The sequence below is a fragment of the Zootoca vivipara genome, chromosome 6 (assembly GCF_965207765.1).
Source record: "Zootoca vivipara chromosome 6, rZooViv2.hap1.1, whole genome shotgun sequence".
Lineage (NCBI taxonomy): Eukaryota > Metazoa > Chordata > Lepidosauria > Squamata > Lacertidae > Zootoca > Zootoca vivipara.
Window position 1 is genome coordinate 28,441,149 of NC_142589.1, and position 20,599 is coordinate 28,461,747.

The 20,599-nt window shown below is 42.4% G+C and overlaps 1 protein-coding gene across 1 annotated transcript; it reads right to left on the bottom strand.

Annotated features, from left to right (window-relative positions):
• Nucleotides 1-331: 331 nt before the first annotated feature.
• On the bottom strand, nucleotides 332-12,098 carry HDIP1 (HDAC and MIER1 interacting protein 1). The gene is made up of 4 exons (XM_035120260.3): nucleotides 11,968-12,098; nucleotides 3,620-3,713; nucleotides 2,553-2,735; nucleotides 332-894 (listed from the first exon to the last, which is right to left on the bottom strand). Exons 1-4 carry the CDS (start codon nucleotides 12,031-12,033, stop codon nucleotides 776-778), a joined length of 462 nt encoding a protein of 153 aa, XP_034976151.1. The 5' UTR covers nucleotides 12,034-12,098; the 3' UTR covers nucleotides 332-775.
• Nucleotides 12,099-20,599: the final 8,501 nt, after the last annotated feature.

Here is a 20,599-nt window from a genome sequence, read left to right on the forward strand (position 1 = left end):
AAAATAACCTAAAACACAGTCCAACATGGAATCTATACAATCCCCTTCCTGAAGATTTCCTAGAAGCTGCTGTTTTAGTCACATGTAGATGTATGCAGATTTAATCAAACTAGTTTGATTCTGCAGCTGAGATTAAAGGGGTGACAGCCCAACAAATGCACCAATGCTTCTGGAAAAAAGAATAACAGATTTTCACTTTATTGCCCATATATCACACTTCTGCTCTGAGCACAAATGATCTGTACGCTGACTAAAGAAGCATTTATTCAGACTCTCTTAAACCGGAAGTAAAAAAACACGCTATGGCTCCCAGATCAATTCAGCAGATTAATAAAAACAAACACCAGAATATTGATTTATTAAGAAGTTAGCTTAATTATGTACATGTAAGCTTCAATACAGCTGCAAAATCTGAACTCTGTGGTGAAGGAGATTTAAATTAATTAAAACATTGCATTTTAATTGCAGAAGTGTTCAAAGGAACAGTTTTTAATAACTCTGTTGAGTTCTTCAAGATGCCACGTTCATCAGATTTTGGTGTCTCCCCCCCCCCCCAAGCAAAGTGCTGGTCGTCTTCCTTCTTGACAATTAGCTGGAACAAGAAGTCTGCATGATCCAAACAGCAGCAGCCACAGCAGAAGGTCAGCAAGGAAAAAAGACATACAGCCTTCACTAAGGCAGGCAACAGCATTCCTTGCTTGAGAGGCCACCAACTGGTGGAAATCCACTGCCTGGCTTAAACACCATAGCATGCATAGGTCCTGGGGCCAGGAAATCACAGAATAAGCCTCTGGTTGATTATTTTTCTGTTTATTTCTGCCAAGGCCACGGAAAATACGAAAGCCTTTTCATCAGATAGGTTTGCATACATGTCAACTTCTTTCTCTTGTTTCTCTGCAGAGAAAGAAAAGGCATTGCATGAGCCAAGTATTATTTCAGCTACTTTTAAAAAGCGGGAATTGGACACGCAGACACACTCCCCCCACAAAGAAAAACCAGCTTCTATAAAACCTGACAGCGGTCAATAATCGCTCTGTTGATTTAAGCCATGCAATTATGCTGTGCACTTTGCCAATATGAAGATTATGAGAAGACGGATACCTTCCTATAAAAGAATGACCCTAGTTTAGGTCAATTCGGTCATTCTAGTTACTGTATATACAGCTGTGTCTCACAGAGATAAAATGAACAGATTGTGACTCAAATGTATATATCATGAAAAACGAGGTTTTAACAGTTAATGTTATTAATGTGTCAGGTATTTTTAATACATGATTTTCAAGGCTTTATTATGAAGTGGCACTGCAAGATCCCCTTAATTTATGAGTCAATTTTTCTGAGATGGGAACAAACATTACTTTAATGAACCAACTAGTTAAGGAAAAACAGAAATTTTACCAAAACAGACCCCTGTAATTTTTGAGACAACCTAAACATGAAGAAAGGGAAAGCTAGGAGGTATGTTTTAGGTGGCTGGTGGGGAGGGGACAGGATATATTACAAACTGCACTTCAAGTCAGAAATCTTTGAAGTGCTGTAACTCAGCAATTTCTTAGCAAACTTTCTTTTATTTGTCCCACTTACTGCACTCACAATGGGAGCTCCCCATGGCAAGTTAAGACAGCTGGGACTGCCTTGATTTTATAATCATCATGATGGCTTCATTTGCATGCCACTGTAAGTCAAACCACGACTTACCATAGATGGGCAAGTATGCAGAATGCACAGGGTAGCTGTAGATGCTTCACTCCTGCTGCGCTATGATTTAAGACACGGCCTAGCTTAGCAACGCATCTGAACCGAGGTTTGTTGTTTGTTTGGGACATGCCAAGGGGAAAAAACATGGCTTGTTCAGAATGAGACAAGCCATGAGCCCAGGTTTGCACACAATACTAAGCCAAACTATGGCTCTACTCCTGGTAGTGTGGTGGCAGCAGTAGGATTTGAGGAGGAGCAGAACAGCCACAGTGGCACAAGCAGGCTTTCTCATTCACGACAAGCCACGGTTTACCATTGGCAAACCACATCAGTGTTTAAGCTTCATCCTCAGCAGTCCAATGTATCTATCTGGCTGGTTTGTTTGTTTTGCAAGAACTGTGGCCACCAGGATCCTGCCCTGTGCCAATGTGACTTTGCATTGTGCCTCGCGTGAGGCCGGTGACAGTATCCTACTCCCTGACTTGCCCAATCAAGGTTTGGCACTGGAAATGGTGATGGGGTGTTTGCTGTTTTGACCTCTTCCATTCCCCACCCAGTGATAATCTCTGCAAGAGGCAGCCTCAGAAGTAAAGGCTGGGTAGGTTCACAAGACAGCCCTGTAAGCATAGCTTATAAAACAACTCAAATTTCCTCAGAAGGAAGGGTGTTTGCCTTCCCTACCACAACAGTTCCCAATTCGACCAAAATGAGATCATCTCAAAGGCTAGAACGAAGCTCCCCTCCCCTTCTTCCTCGTGTGTCTGTTTGGGGGAAAGAAACTCACAGATCCTCACATGCCTGTGGCCTCTACAGCATGCTAAGATCAGCAAGCAACAGCTCTCTGCCTTTTATACCTCTTTCCTCCTCGTGTTTTTTCGCTGAGGCAGTCTTTGGTCTCCCTCTTCCTCTTCTACTGTGATCCGAATGGCTGTTTGATCTGGATCTTCTCCTGTTTTCTAAATCTTTATTTACCACGGAGTTTATCCTCTCTCTTGTGACTCTCTCTGTCCGTCTCCTCTTAGCTTCACTTCTGCTTTCTGTTTCAACACATTATCACCACCATTATTATGATACTGTACATTTTAAGATCTGCTTCTCTGACATTGCTCAATGTGAGCCCTTTAACTCCACCATAGTGTTTATCTGCGCCACCCCAGCCTCTTCACCCAGAATTTTTTTTTATATTCACAAAGCATAAATGTCAAAATGAAATTGCCTCTATAACCAGTGATGCTTTTCTTTCCAAATCCAATTCTTCAAAAGATCACGTAACAAAACAAGATTCGCTTTTTTTCTTGCCAGAATCTGCACAATGAATAATACCCAAATTGCTGAACCAGGAAGAAAACAGGAGCAGAGGTGTACAGGAAGTAAGAGCAGCTTTTGCCAAGCTGGCGGCGCCCTCCAAATGCTTAGAACTACAATTCTCATCAGAAGGCTGGTGGGAAATGCAGTTTAAAGCGTCTGGAGGGCAACAGGTTGACAGAAACTGGTTAAAAATCAAAAGGCAAGGAAGGAAGGAAGCAAGGAAGCAAGGAAGGAAGGAGGGAAGAACTCATCAAACAGGCAGGAGTTGGCATAAATGAAAAGGAGTACAAGAGACACAGAAAAAAGTAGAGGAAGGAGGTAGGGAAAGGGTTGGGTAAACAAAGCCAGAGGCGGAAGATATTTCTAACGTCTGTGTCGAAACAAAACCCACATTTTGCCCAACTGATATGCCAGCAGCAGAATACCCATTATAGCACCTGGCCAAAACAGATAGTAGAGATGTACAGCAGTCTTGGTCTGTGCCAGGAGCCAGCAGTGGAAGCTGGCAGCCAGGGATATCCTGGGGGGTGGGGACACTACTTAATCCTTCCCTTTCAGCTGTACTCTTTTAAAACCACAGCAATCTAAGCAAAGCCATCAAGTAGAAAAGTACCTGAGGACGGCAGCCTTTCGGAACGTTTAGCATGCAAGAGTTTTCGACTGATAAATATATAGCCACACGGACAGGATTTGCATGCAACAGGAACCTGGAAGAGAGACAAAAGAGAAAAGGACTACATTTCAAAAGAACTGAAATATCAGGTTAAAAACTGCCCCAGGACTACACTGCTTTACACAGGAACATGAGAAGTTGCCTTACACTGAGTGAGGCCATGGGTCCATCTGTTGAAAAATCCATTACTGATCAAAGAAAGTACTTCTTCACTCACTCCCACAGGAGGCAGGGACGGCCACCAACTTGGATGGCTTCAAAAGAGGAAATTCATGCAGTAAAAGGCTATTGATGGCTACCGGCCCGTAATGACTGTGCTCTGCCCTCCACAGTAGCAGGAACGCTTCCGAATACCAGTTGCTGGAAACCACGGGAGGGAAGGATGCTCTTGTGCTTAGCTCCTACTTGGTTGACCACTGTAAGAACAGGATGTTGGACTAGATGGGCCATTGGCCTGATCCAGCAACCTCTAAGGTCCTTATCTAGCACAGTCTTGTCTATATACTGACTGGCAGCAGCTCTCCGGGGATTCAGGCAGCCATATGCTAGGAACTGAACCCAGGATCTTTACCATGCAAGGATTATGCACTAGCACTGAGCTATAGCAATTTCCCCCATATATTTTAGACTGCAATTATGTGTGGTCCAAATGCTTATTCCAGCCCCCATTGACCATGACCATTGGGCATGCTGGCTGTGACTGATGAGAGCTTTCACCCAACAATATCTGGATTACAACAGTTTGGGGAAGGCGGACTTGGGGGGTGGGTGGAAAAGGAGACAATTTCTTCACTTTTTAAAAAATGGGTGAATACTCCAATGCTCAACTACCATCTATGGCTACACAGTCCAAGGAACAATTTTACGACGTCATCTGTGGTTTGTGCAAAATACCTGTTGGTGATACTGATACTTGGCAGTTTAAGGTTACAACTCCACTTTCCTGAGAGTAAGCCATATTGAACTCAGTGGGACTTCCTTCTGAGTAGACGTGGGCAAGGGCTGTGAGCACAGTGGCCAAGCATCCACTTTGAATGAAGGAGGCCCCAGCTTTGATCCCTGGCATCTCCAGGTACAGCTGGGAATGTCCTCCATCTGAAACTCTGGACAGCTGTTGCTGCTACTCATTGTAGACCATACTGAGCTAGATGGACCAATGGCCCGGTTCAATATATAAGGCAACCTCCCCCCATGTTCCCAAGCATGAGATTGCACTGTAAATGATCTACTCAACTCATTCTGATTCATAATGTCATTATCTTAACGATAAACGAACCGTGCAATAAAGAGGTTGTGCCACTGGAAATGTTAACAAAACAGCATCGTGGCAGAAGGACCTGCTGCCCAGTTATCACACCTGTTATTAACAGGCCAGGTATTGATTACGTGTTCTACGTCTGGCACAACGAGCACATCGCGAATCTACGCCTGCCAACTGCCATAGCATTCGTCATTGTGCCTGCCATTAGTTTCAATATTTTTTTTTATTTTTATTATCTTTATCTATACCGTGCCCCTTCCCCAGACCAGGGCTGAAGGCGGCTTACAGGCAAAAAGTACAAAAACATAAATAAAATAGAAACCACTGGAAACAAAGAAAAAGTAATTAATCAGTAATGGAGTTAAAACAATATATTAAGAATATATATTTAAAAAATACATATTATAACAACAACAGTCATAGCTGCCAACTTTTCCCTTTTCTCGCGAGGAAGCCTATTCAGCATAAGGGAAAATCCCTTTAAAAAAGGGATAACTTGGCAGCTATGACAACAGTACCCCTTTCATTAAAAACATGGTCTTTCAGATAGCTTTGCTAAAACAGCTTAGACCCAGGCTAAATCAGAATGAAACCTTGAAGCTGTCCCAACCACACATAGGTTTCCCTTTCATTAGCTAATATTAGAAGAACAAATTATATGCAGCCTCTGCATTTCTTTGAAAAGGGGCAAGAATATTCCTACTGTATGCATCACACTGAGTTATTAGTACCACCAGAGGTAGGGCTCCTTTTCCTGTGCAACCCTACATGCAGATGCAAGTTTACGAGCAGACAGCCCTCACACAGCAGATTATTGCTCTTCCTGGGCCGTGCATTATCTGCCAAGGCTCTGCATTATTCACAATGGACCCCATTCATGATGCACTTGGAGGTGATTAATTGGATCAAAAAACCCCAAGGCAACCTTCATTGATAATCTCATTCACGTAATTTTATGAATAAGCCCATTTGAAAAACAAAAATGAGAAAGGGATTCTTCCAGAACACCACTCACGCAATCTTAAGACTGCAGTGGTATTTATTACTGCTGCTTCCCTTGCAAAGAGCCAGAAGTCATGGAGCTTCCACATCCAGTGAAAAAAACAGGAAGAAGCGTCCCACCCCCACAACAATTTTCAGAAGCAGTTTCCGAGGCAGCACAAAGTTGCTATTCAGAGAAAGGAAGGCGTTCCATTGCTCATGAAGCGATCTATGCTTGCATATAAAAAGGCTCGCTTCCGTGGAAACACTGATTCTTTAATCGACAACCGTCTATTCTGCCATTTCCAGGAATACGTCAGCAACCCCTTTTAAGTTAACATCCCGCAGTTCTTTCGGTTGCATTGGCTAGTCTTGATTACAGCCTAGCATGCAGCTACAGTTAAGCGCCTGGCTAATATTAAAACTTCTGGCACCATACGGAAGACACAAAATACATTTGCCACTCTCTCAAGAGATTCCCACGCGTGAATGGCCGCCTGTGCACTTTGATCATGTGGAGAGCGGTGCTTTGCCTCAACCCACATATGTTGGATGTGTCTTCTCACACCAGTGGGGTTGGCAATCAACCCGGTTAACTACGTGCAGCAGGGGTGAAGAGCCTCAGGCCCAGGGGACGGATGCAGCCCTCATGTCTCTTAATCTGGCTCCCCTAGGCTTCACACCTCAAGTGTTTTTGCCTGGCTGGAATAGGTCCTTAAACTTCGTCTCAGGCCTTGTCCACATGAAAGAGACAGAGGGACATGTGTGTGTCAAAATGAGCCTATTGTAGAAAGGTAAAATTCACATTTCTTGTTCCAGGCCTCTGGCTCAGGCTACCACTGGCATATGGCCTTCAGAAAGCTGCCCAGAATGCAGTCCTCAGGCTAAGAAAAGTAAGTACAGGATTGCAACCTGAGGAATGTGCTTTTTTAAAAAAAAATAGGTGGCGGAGGATTAAAAATGGGTGCTACGTTTGTTAACATTTCATCAGAGGCACTTTATTCAACAGCCAATTTATTTTCCTACCCAAATCTGTACGTCAGCATCTCATAGAGAACTCATACAAATCAGACTTTTCTCACTTTGGTAAGGACACCGAAAGTTTACACCAATGAACTTGAGAAAAGACACGCTGAGTGGCTGTAAATATTAACCTACAAATTCGAAATAATTAGTGAAGGACCTTCTGAAAGCAAATAAAACCCAAACTCCTCAATAACACATTTATGCCACAGTAGATGCTCTGCAATTTTTGCTTTCATCCCAGGCCCGAAAGATGGGAATTTAACTTGTTTAGCTCAGGAAACTATGTCATGCTTAGTTGGAACTTGTCAGTGTCAGCAAAGGCCTGCAGACTTAAAGCATGAAAGAAGACAGGCCACAAAACCTAACTGCACAAAGCTATAAAAAAAAAAAGGTAAAGGCACCACAGTACAATCCTAAACATGCTCATTCAGAAACAAGGACCTCTTCTTCCAGTGGGTCTTACGCCTAGGCATGGCTGTTTAGGATGGCAGCCTGAAAGATTTGCACTAGATCAGTTATTGTAATTGTCAATGGGAAGCCTTCACTCAAAGCAGAGGCATGCTGAAATCAGCCTTGACATAAACACCTAATTACTGTACTGTATTGGAAATACAAAAACTAGCAGCCTCCTCCAAACAGCAGCAGACTGTCAGAATTAAGAAGATGCACACAACTCCAGGCAATCCTGGATGTAACTGTAAATTTGGATCTGTTTCAGCTTGGCCTAGTTTCAATACAGAAGCCATCTTGGGCACCCTGACTGATAGAGTTGGAAAGGACCACAATAATCATCTAGTCCAACCCTCTGCAATGCAGGAATCTTTCACCCAACATGGGGCTGGAACCCACTGCCCTGAGACTAAGAGTCTCATGTTCTACCAACTGAGCTACCTGGCCATGACTAACTTGTATTCACCGACTTCAATGGCCCTACTCCGAATATTACTTGGTTAGATTTGACCCTCTGGATAGGGAGCTGAAAGCACAGTGTGTGAGTGATCTTCCACCTCTCTGGAGGGCCCATTTCAGAATATGATACTAAAAGTTCAGCTCTGTGCCTTTCCCCTCCCACTTTTTTCAACCACAGAATGAAATGTGGATGGCATTAATATGCCGATTATTTTCAGAATTCCCTCCCCTTTCTCTCACATTCATGTGAGGAAGTGCCGAGTCATTCTCAGAATCAGTTGTGGACTGGATGTCGGCCAAAAAACTAAAGCTCAACCCTGACAACAAAGAACATGAGAACAGTCTTCTGGATCAGGCCAATGGCCCATCTAGTCCAGCATCCTATTCTCATAGTGGCCAGCCAGGTGCCTCTTTTGGGAAACCTTCAAGCACACTCTCTTCCTGTTGTTTCCGGCAACTAGCCTTTGGACGCATTACTGCTACCAACTGTGGCAGCACGGCATCATGGCTAGAAGCCACTGACAGCCCTCTTCTCCATGAATTTGCCTAATCCTCTTTTAAAGCCATTCAAGGTTGTGGCCATCACAGCCTCCTGTGGGACTTCCATAGCTTAACTATGTGCTGCATGAAGAAGTACTTTCTTTTAGTATTTGTCCGGATGTGCTGTCAAGAGATGGTTCATCTGTCCAACCTGTTTTTGATGGGGCTGCACTCCTGTCAAGGATCAGGAACGCAGTCCCTGATCCACCTTTGTTACTGAGGTCCTGGTACCTTTCACCAATCGAGTTGGTGCACCAGCTTGCAACCCCACCTGGACAGCAATAGCCTGGCTACAGTTAGCCAAGCTCTGGCACTAACCTCCAGGTTAAGAGACCCTTATTCAACCTCACAGAGCTACAATTCCCTGGGGAGAAGGGGTGCTTCTTAAACCACTCTTGAGAATTGTATCTCCGTGAGGGCAATGGGGTCTCTCCTGTTAGGCAGGTTAGGCTGAGAGATTGTCAAACTGAGGTGCTTCTGCAAGCCCCTTTATCAGGGCACTAACACAACACACCGTGTACGTAATATTAAAAAATTACAGCCGTGAAATGACTAAGCAGCAAGCTGGCCGGGTGGTGTGTTTAAATGCTAAAGATCAGAAGCAGTTTTAAAATAAGCTCTCTTTCTTTTTTTAGTTTCTGATTCTTCACAGCTGTGTGCCACTAGGCCTTGTGAGGGGGGAAACGGTCTATTTGGCACAACTTTGCCAAAGCATGATGACTACCTCCCTATTACACATTCAGCAAACCCCCTCAGAACATGAAAAACTATGATAAGAGTAAATGGAGCATATGGAAAGAACTGGAACGCAGGCAGAGACAGCAATAGCTATGCAGAATCCCCCGCATTTGAGTCAGGCTCCTTCTTGGGCGGTAGGGACAGATTGCACAGAGCAAACTCCTTCCAAAGGCAATCTCTAGGAGAAAAGAAAACCGAGTTGGCCTGCTTTCACAAGGTTGAAGATCAAGACACGGACGCCAGACACAACTGCATAAACTCCAACATATCCAGAGACAGCTGTTTATGATGCAGGAGTCTTAGAGGGTAAAATAAACTCTGAGCAGATTCTCACTGGGGCAAGCGAAACAAGGCCTTATAGGGCCACAAGACATCCCATAAACTACTCTACTTACAAACTTGTACTCTTGGAATAACTTTTCCCTGCTGGGTAAAATACACCCATCTGACAAAATAGGAACCCTTGCTTTGAGAGGAACTGCGTAGCACTGAGAGGTTGCGTCAGGAAAATGCCATAATTAAAAGCAGCTCCGCACTTTGCATGGAAAATGTATCTGTTGCGTATACGCTGGTGATTCCTAAAGCATATGTATAAACTGGGGGAGAGGGGGAGCATCTAGGACAGGGGTCCTATCGCCTTCTAAATCCGGCCCGCAGACAGTCCGGGAATCAGCATGTTTTTACATGAGTAGAATGTGTCATTTTATTTAAAATGCATCTCTGGGTTATTTATGGGGCCTGCCTGGTGTTTTTACATGAGTAGAATGTGTCCTTTTATTTAAAATGCATCTCTGGGTTATTTGTGGGGCATAGGAATTAGTTCATCCCCCCCCCCCAAAAAAATAGTCCGGCCCCCACAAGGTCTGCGGGACAGTGGACCCGGCCCCCTGCTGAAAAAGTTTGCTGACCCCTGATCTAGGAAATCTGACTGAGACGGGTTTCCCCAAAGGGCATATTGAGGCCTTCAAAGACGCGTCATCCACACTTTACATGTTTGCTACAGTAAACACCCAGTTTACATGCAGCAACATGTTTGTCACATGAAGTGTGGAGCTAAAGCTAGTTAATTAGTTTCAAACCCAGCTTAAACCCATTAAGCATTGTGGGGAGACGAACTGAACCAACAGATTTGAACGTGAGTGATTCTGGGCCTACTCAGATAAACTAAATCAACTTGAAGTTTAAAAGACAAAGGCTACCGGTACTATAATCCAAACAACAGTAATTAATGTGCCCAATAGAGAAACCAGGGTGCCCCAAGACCAAATCCCTACTGAGCTGTGGATGAGCTTGGACCAGTCAGTCTCTCTCAGCATAACCTACTTCACAGGGTTGTTGTGAGGGTTAAATGTGTGTGGGGGGGGGGTGCTCACTGCACCCCTGAGCAACTTGGGGAAAATGAAAGATTGAAATAAATTAATAAATCAATAAATAAAAGGTCATAGTGGCAGCAACATGTACTAGCTCTGTCCACACACACATTTCTAAGAGTCAACAACAGTGTTCTGCTAGTATTGACCCCCACCAAGGCTACTTCCAGTATTTTATAATCTCAGTTTTAAGGAGAAAATTGCAATAAGAATCCCCTCAAACAAAACAGATTAAGGACAGAGGAAAATGGCAATTAAATATAGCATTTGGGGATTGGAAAAAGAAAAACACAGGCTTCTTCCTTCAATATAATTAAAGTTTCTGTGTTATTTCAACAAGGTATGAAACACACAATAATTTTTACCATACCAATGCTGTGGGGCATATAATTATTTGAGTTTCATGAACCTTTTCACCCAGCAAAATGAAGAAGAGCCGATTCTCAACTGCAACACAAGCTGTCAAATGTAAGGATGTTTAGCCACTGAGTGAGCTGGTCACAACAGTACCTGTGTGTATATATTTCCAGCTCAAATATACAATAAATAGGGCAGCAGTGGGCTACATACAGTTGTAACACCTCAAAACATCTTTTGAAGGGAATAGTGGCAGAGTCAAACTTGACTGATATAATCACAAAACCTGGGCAAGAACAAACACCATCCTTTACAGGAAGTAGCAAAGCAGTATTTTTAAAAGACTAAAATCAATATCTGAGTGTACATAAGTCTTCAGTCTCATTTTCAGCTCCTAAGGCTGCAATCTTATACATACTTCCCTGGGAATAAGCCCTGATTAAATCAGTAAGACATTCTTCTGAGTAGACATAGGAGTGCACTGCCAATCCCTAATCCTGTTCATCAGGAAATATTAATATTGCAAGTTCAACAGCCTTATTATTCTTCCATCTGTCACCTCTTCCAGATAACTCTTCAAGAGAACATACTGAATGTATTTATTCAGAACACTCGCAGCTCCACAAAATTATTTGGGCAGGGGCTAAAAGCACAGGATTCCTTTTATTTAAACCTTCACAAGTCACCAATCCAAACCTCCTCTTGTCCTCTTGCCAAGGAACTGCAGCTGCCAACAATACAATGCAATGACATTTGCAGCAAATACTTTGGGGGGGGGGGGAGTAAAGCAAAACATTTGTTTTTAAACGCATTCTACAAAACTCAATGTAATAGAATTATTCAGTGCATGTTTTCAGGCTAAGACTTTTGCTGGGGGGGGGGGCTGGGAAGGAGTGCCACCCTCGTTCTCGACATGCCTATGTGGGCATGCAATGTAATGTAATGCAACACACCTGGATGCTTAACGTAAGCTGTTAAACTCAGGATGGAGAAAAAGCACTTGGGGCAATTCGATGAGTCCTCCTTTACCCACAACCTGAGCCAGGGAGAACGTGGTCCACGTTTTCGGGGCCTTATTCTCCTTATTCACACTACTAAAGCCTTACCTGCTGGTCGCACTCTGGGCAGGACTTGGTGGCCATCTTCACTTTCTTGGCCCTGCCTGCAGACATGCTCCTTGCCTGGTCTCGCGCACAGCAGCAGATGCTACTTACTGCTCAGCTTGCAAAGGAGACACAGAGAGACCGAGAGCGAGCCTCCCCTCCCACCTGGATGGAACTAAGCCCTCGCGCCAGTCAGAGCCAGTAGCAATCGCCGCCGTCGCTGCCGCGCGCGCGCGCGCCTGCCCACACTCACCCCTCCCTCCCCTTCTGCGCGCGCGCTCGCGGGCCGGACGTCCAAAGCTCCGCCGGCGGCCCGACCACTGCCAAACTCTGGGCGCTCGTGCGGGTGTCTGCGCGCGCGGGGGGGCACAACGGAGGCTTTTCAAAGCCGAAACAGGAAACCGTTTTCCTACTGCCAAAAGCCACACCTCTTTATCAGTTGCGAAAGGTAACGGGGCGGAGCTTATTAAATGACAAGGCTCGTTTACACTCTGGGATTGGTGGAAAGACGGCTCCGAGGGTGGGGGCAAGAGGGGAGGGCTGGAGAATCGCCTCAGTGACGGTTTTGGGGGTTGATGGAGCAGAACGGGAGGGGATACGCCTGAAGAGGAAAAGGCGGGAAACACATCAAATAAAAGAAGCAGGCACGGATTAGAAACGGGGGAGAAGGGGACGACGACGACATTTTTTTTAAAAAAGTTAATATTCAAGTTTGGGTTATAATATATTTTTTTTCAAAATTCAAATGTGTTCAGTAAACTCACATGGATCATACTTGTGCAAATCATATCGACACTGAATACACCATATCTTAAAAATAAAAAGTGTAACATCTATATACAAAGGCAGCAAAGAAAAACATATGAAACATAAATCAACTTATTTCTTTTCCAGTTCACCCAAGCCTTCCTCCCACACAATTCTCTCAGATTTGTGCACATTACCAGTAACAGCGCCATCCTAGGCATGCCTGCTCAAAGTGTCCCCTTTATCCATTATAGACACATTATTATTCATATTTTATTATCATTAGACATATTTATAAACCGCTTAGTATCTGGAGGTCTCAAAAATAGAAAAAAGACAGGAGGAGCGCACCCTTTATCTTTTTTTTTACACCCCTCAGCCATTCTGATTCTTCATGTGGCAGGATAGCTAGGGTTTTTTATTTTTTTATTTTTTTAAAAAGAGTTGCTTATTCAGTTTTCAAAAAGAACAACATACAAACAAGACCATTGTAATTTAAAAAATGACCACATGGAGTGCATTACTGAAGTTGAAATAAAATAAGCAAAAGAGCTAGTCTACTTTTGAAAACACCACAATAAAATAGATTCTGCGAAGGGACATTTTTGAATAAGAGTCACATATTGATATGGTAAGCTTGCCACACAGAGACGTGTTGTTGGGTGCCCATACAGCACCATGTTTTTGTCTTTAAAACATACGAATGGAAACAATACAACATCAAAATGGTCTTGTTTCATAACTCAGGGAAGGCAATGGCCCACACCCTCTCAAACCTAGGGATGTTAGGGGGTAACTAGTCCTTGCTGAGTTTCCTTAAAGACAAAACTTTAAATCCTGGTGATTAAATTGCTATTGGTTCCACTTATGCTCCCTTTGGGTAAAGTCCGTAGCTCCATGGTAGGGAATCTGCACTGAATCCAGGATATCCCATTTTCAATCTTTGGCATCTCCAGGTTTGGCCAGGAATGTCTCCTGTCCGAAACTGGAGAGCTGCTGCCAGTCAGAGTGGACAATACTGAGCTAGATGGCCGGGCTATGAATACTGGGCAGTGGGGGGGGGGGCTGCATGGCCTTTTGTACTGGCAAACCAGAGTGACTGTAATGGCAAGGTTTTTAGATGAACTCCTGCTGGAAACAGCTCACACTTCCAAAGCCTCAAGGGGAAAGGAAGTTATTCATTGGGTGATTCATCAAATATACGGTAGAACCATGGGGTTAATTCTTATGGCTTCATCTATCTGAATCAAGGAGATACTCAAACCACACTCTGAAAAATATAGTATGTTACATAGGGCTGCCATATGTCTGGATTTTCCTGGACGTTACAGGGATTTCAAAGGCGGAACTGTCGTCTGGGGGGGATTTCCAAAAGGCAGCACTTTGTCCTGGATCTTAGTAAATTCAATTTTCTACAACTTTAGGGGTGTCCTGGTTTTTACATTTTGAAATATGGCAAATTTCCACAAAATGGTATTCACAAAATGGTATCATAATTGGTTCATACAGGACAGATTCCAAAGACTCAGAGCATAGACCAGGGGTCGGCAAAGTTTTTGTGGCTTGGGCCGGTTCATGGTCCTGCAGACGCCATGGTGGGCCGGAGTGCACGCACGCACACATGCATGCGCACGCACACATGCGCAAACGCTATTTCCGGCACTCCTTTCAGCACGGAGGAGGCCTGCACAGCTTTCCTCCAGCTTCCTGCAGCCAATGGGAAGCCGGCCAGCATCGCGGAAGGAGGTCCCCACTCTGCTCCGCACTAGTTTAGCGCAGCACACAGGAGCTGACCGAGCAGGCGGTGGGGGTCCCCAAGCGGGTGGCGGGGGCCCATGGTCCGGTTAAATGACCTCCATGGGCCGCTTGTTGCCCATGGGCCTTAGGTTGCCAACCCTTGGCATAGATACTGTTCAAACAGGCTTCCAGCTCAAAGCAAAGGTTGTAAATAAGGATGGATGAACCTGTCACTTTTGGTTCTCTACATTTCTAATTTTTCCAATCTTAAATCCAGTTCTTCACATTTCTGTAATAATTTTTTAAAAAAAACACATGAAAATTAGTCAGTGTTTCAGGGCAAATTTATCCTAGTAAGCACATTTTTGTATGTAATTTTTGTAAACATTATTGTAAACACTTTGCCCTAAAAAAGGATTTTTGCATGTTATTTTCACTAGTGTGTTTTATGTACATTACCGTCCAATCAATACATTTTTGCATATATTGTTTGGTTGGAGAACTGCACCACAAAATTTGGAGAAATGTGGATTTTGAAGGATAGCTGTGTTTTGATTCATACATTGGTTCAAGAAGTGCAAATTAGGTAGGTTCACTTTACAATGCAAAAGAAAAAGAAATTTTCCTCTATCCCTAGTTGTAACTTAATTTGAAGATATTTCTCACAGACCCATGTTTTCTCATATGTATTCAACAGAGACCCACAGAGACATCCTTCTGCCTGGTATTTGCTATTGCCATATTCTTGTGCTCTTCAACATGAAGCATTTTAGTTTGCCACTAAAATAATATGGATGAATGCCAATAGAAGTGAAGTACTTTGCTTAAAATGGAAAAAATAAACAGCTCAAGCAAAAACATCTGCAAGAGTAAAGCAAGTTTGATCTTGTCTCTTCTGTGTAGCTTCCAAATGATTTCCTCATACATTCAGGTACTATACTTGCTGCAGGGGCCTAGCAAAGAGGTTTTCTTCACAAGTCTGTAGCGAGGCTGTCTTCCTGATTTGTCTCTGAAAACAAATGGGATGTTATTCAAGGACAATGACTTTTACACATTAACCACTTTCACAGCTGACTGCTCTATAAAAATGCAAAGTGATCACAAAAATAAAAGAAATTAAGAAGGCACTTTAAACTTTAGGACAGAGATGAGTAACAAAGATAGTGATAGAATTCTAATAACCTCTGTTGTTTTCATGAAACAAGCAGACCTTCTACCCTCTTTCCCCTATTTTAAGACGTAGTCATAAAATAAGCCATAGCAGGATTTTAAAGCATTAAAGGAATATAAGCCATACCCCGAAAATAAGACATAGTGATAGGCGCAGCAGCAATGCCAGCCGCGGCAGCAGAAGGAGGAGGAGGATAAAAATAAGACATCCCCTGAAGATAAGTCATAGTGGTTTTTTTTTGAGGAAAAATAAATATAAGACGGTGTCTTATTTTCAGAGAAACACGGTAGTCTACATAACTGAGTAAAGAATTCAGAATCCATCACCTCTCTGCCCACAAGATAAAGAATCAGGGCAAAATAAGCATTTAATGGGCAAAACAGCCCTATTTGAGGATTATAAACCTATATTTGTCATGTCTGGCTCCACCATTTGTATTATACTCCTCTCCCATTTTTTCAGTGTTAATACTATTACTTTGGTAACAGATATTTAAAAAATCCTACATATTACATCTTTTCCCACACCCTTCCTGGGTAGCTCAGTTGGTTAGAGCGTGCTGCTGAAAATGCCAGGGTTGCAGATTTAATCCCCACATGAGATAGCTGCATATTTCTGCATTGCAGGGGGCTGGACTAGATGATCCTCAGTGTCCCTTCCAACTCTAAAATTCTATTATTTTAATGCTTTCCCCCAGATAATATACATCTTTATTAAAGGGGCCCTGAAAGTTTTTACAATGAAGACACACCTATTAAACCTTAGTCATATTTGGGAACAACCAACTAATTCCATGCACCTGATACAGGGAACATCATATTTAAGAGGAGATTCCAATTTGCAATTATGCAATGTTCTTATTTTGAACAAAAGGTTAATTCCTTTCTTCTCATTCTGTTTCCACACTTTGATTTCATAATGCATACAGGAGGATGAGATCTCCGGGTAGGGGAATCGCTCTGAAGATTATTTATTTAGACAGCCCATAGACCTGTCAACATTATTACAAAGATGTACTTGCAATGCTGTCTTTTCCTGTGTAGGCAGCATACAATAATCTTGGCTCTAGAAGTGATGTAACTCATAGGAGCTGCTTCCAGTGGCAGACTTCAGGCACCATTCAAGGACTGAAGACTTTTTGCTACTTAATGTATTAGTATATACCGTATTTATACATTGGCACCAAAATATATCCCATTACTTAATCAGTTACATAAAGTTATCCCTTCTCATGATCTAGACATTTCTTGATCACTTTCTAATTTTACTGTGCCAGTATTAGTATCTTATTTTCTTTTTATCATTTTTAAACTTAGCAACGTTTCAGAAATATTGTCAGAGGCAGTACATAACAATTTCAGCTATCCTCTTTGCGCTTATATATAGACTTCATTTATAGTTCTTGCTTGAACTTAACTCTCTCTATCCTAGACGGGAAAGCAAAAAAAAGGGGGGGCATAGTTTCTCCACACCTGCAGGATGCTAAATGCTTATTATTTGCACAATGCACTTATTAAGTTCTCTAGTGCTTCACATTTCACAGTGCAGACAGTACAGAAGAGAAGAATTTTGCTGCTGAAGGTTTTGCTAACGAATGCACCCTGAATAATATTCACAAATGGCTTGTCTTCAGATTAAAAATGAGATGCTAAGGCTAAGAAATGTGGCATATTATATAAAGCCATCTAGGGAGTTCCCATATGAGCTGAGGGTTGGACCAGGGACCTTGCAATGCATGCCTTTTAATAAAGAACACTCCAATTGTGCACCTAGTTACTGAGATAATTAATCTTTATTTTTAGGGCATATCAACTTTTTTCACTTTGGCTCAGAATAATACAGGCTGTAGCATGTTATTCAAACATTCTTCCTCTTTGATACAGTATATACATTGTAGCAAAAAATTTAAAAAATAAACTCACATACAAAGTAAATTTAATTCCTGAACAAAAACTAGACTCAGTGGGTAGCAGTCAACTAGGTTTTACTCAGAGTAGACCAACTGAAATTAATGGACCTAACTAAGTCATGTTCATTAATTTCAGTTATTTCCTCTGAGTAAAATTTAGTATAATACCACCCAATAAAACAGTCATCCCTTGGGACATTAGTTAAATGAGGCCTGGAATGTTGTTACAGTAGTTTTCTTTTTAATTTAATGAAGCACCTATAGCCAAAGTACTTGTTTGATCATACTAGATTTCTCCGAACCAAGAATGCAACAACACAGTCTCTTTACTTAATTAACTTGACATATGCAAGTTATTTGTGCAACAGTCAGAAATTTAAGTAAACATCAAAACTGGTGAAGACAGAGTATTTACATAATTATTTTACAAAGGTCATAGTTCTGCCAATATTTTTCATGAAATATAAAAGATTACCAACCTGCACAGCAACAATAATATCCAGCAGCTTTTTGATAATGATAGAGATGGCATTGTTGTGTCACAGTCTACAGTGCTGCATACTAAGACACATACAACTGATGAATCGGAAGATTTTTGAAATTCATTTTAAATCAAAGTACTTCTGTGTAAATGACTTGTGAATCAAACTTAAGGCAGTGCAGCTTGTAACAGCTTTTAACACTGACAAGTGATCCTATACCTGTATACACAGAAGGCTCATTGAATTCAATGGGTATAGGATTGTTGCCTACGGTTGCAATTCTGTACATGATTACCTGGAAATAAATCCCACTGAAATCACTAAGACTCGTTTCTGAGTGGGCATGACTAGGATTTTGCTGTTACTTCTGTGTAGAAAAGGCATGGGCCTTTTCTACATATTGCTAAAACAGCCTTTAAATTTGTTGGCATCCATCTGTCTCGGGAGACAATGGAAGAATGCACCCGGAGGTAAAACCAAACCACTGGAGAGTTACAGCGTCTGCTCTGGGTGTAGAGACCAATGCAGGAGAGACATATTTTATTGCAGGTGGGGCAGATGTAGGCATCTGGTTTTGCTTCTACAGGTGCACCATGGCATTTCTTCTCTTTGCACTCCTCCCATGAGTCATTCCTGCTCTGGTCACTGCTGTGGATACACAAATTGGCTGTCTCCAGGCAAGGGATTCCCATAAGGCAGGGTTGATGTTGCCAACACCTTTTGCAGACATCTTTGTAACGTAGAGTTTTTCTGCCTACAAGCCCATCGTCTGAAGCCAGCTCCCCATAGAGTATGTCCTTGGGGATCCTGCCATCGTCCATTCTGTGTAGATGAGCTTTAAATGGTTCAGAAATATTCAATTCCCCTTAAAATATTTTTTTTAATTAAAAAAAGCAAGCAGTGTGTATATTATAATGTATGCATTAAAATTAATTATACGCCCTCTTCTCAAGCATGTGCACTGGATTTTGTAAGAGATGCCAATTAAATGCGTCCTGAAGGACTATCATATGAAAGCATGTGCTAGATTTGGTTATTCTCTATGTAAAGCCTTATGTGCCATGTGCTGTACACACAACTATCATTCATAGTGAATAGAACAGCATTGTTGTCAATTATTATTTTCTTGTTGGCCACACAAATGTATGGACCCATCCAATACCCACGATGGCTATGCTCTGCCTCCACAACTTGAGGCAGTAATGCCTCAATGCCTCTGAATACCAGTTGCTGGAAAACACAGGAGGGAAGAGGGCTCTTGTGCTCAAATCCTGCTTGCTGGTTTGCTACAGGCATTTGAATGGCCACTATGAGAACAGTATACTGATCCAGCAGCTTCTTCTTACGTTCAATATACACTTACCTGGGAGCAAACCCTTTGCTCTCAAATTTACATATAAAGTAACAGACTGCATAGTTATTTTCCATGTCAAAAAGGTAAGCATCATTAGTGGAAAAACACTGTAGCTGAACAGGCCCAATTAATTGTGCAACAGTTCAGTGCTGTTCTCTTATCGTTGCTTATACTGAGTCATAAACGCTCTTCCTTGTACAAAAGTAGTTGCACTCCCACTTTTTCTTTCTTTGCTTTAGCCTTAGCTCTTAATCCTAGGCACATTTACTAGAGGTGAACTTCCTTTGAAAATCTGTTTTGAGAATAGGACAAGCCACTCACATATTGTGCAAGCTTCTAGCCAGTTGATAGATACACAGGATCAGTGCCGGCTTTACGTATAAGATAAACAAGCTATAGCTTGGGGCACCACTCTCTTGGGGCCCCCCCAAAAATTTAAAGGAAACAAAACCTGGATGCACATTTCCAAAATATAAGATAAAAAACAAATAAAACCTACATACAGCAACAGTGGCAAATGGTTTTAGATACCTATTAGGTCCATAAATTACCATATAGCATACAGTATATTCAACACAAAAAACAGCGACAATTTGTTGTTGACAAAGGACAACTGGACATATAAAGGGCCCCATTACCTTCAGTAGCTTAGGGCCTCATCAAACCTAAATCCGGCCCTGCACAGGATGAAGCAACATGAAGATTTAACCTTGTCCAGCTGTAGGTAATAATATTAACTATTATTTTTCACTGCTGAAAGTTTCTGAGCAACATCTAGAGATTTCATTGTGGGGAGGGGGGAGTTGGACAAATTTATGAAGGATAAGGCTACCAATGGCTACTAACAATGCTCTGGCTCCAAAGAATCATAGAACTGAAGAGTTGGAAGAGACCACGAGGGTCATCTAGTCTGACCCCCTGCAATGCAGGAAGTTTGTCGGGGCTCAAACCCACAACCCTGAAATCCATGATTGGAGGCAGTAATGTTTCTGAATACCAGTTGCTGGAAACTGCAGGCTGTTGAGCTCGGACTTGTTTGCAAGCTTCCAACAGGCACCTGGCTGGCCATTGTGAGAACAGGATTGTGGACGAGGTGGACCATTGGCCTGATCCGGCAGGCTATTCTTATATCCTTATGGGTGAGTTTTACAGTGCAGCCAAGACACTTTACAGTTTTTATCTTAAACAAGTTTATCTGGATGTCACATCCAGCTCAGTGGAGCCATATCCCTAGA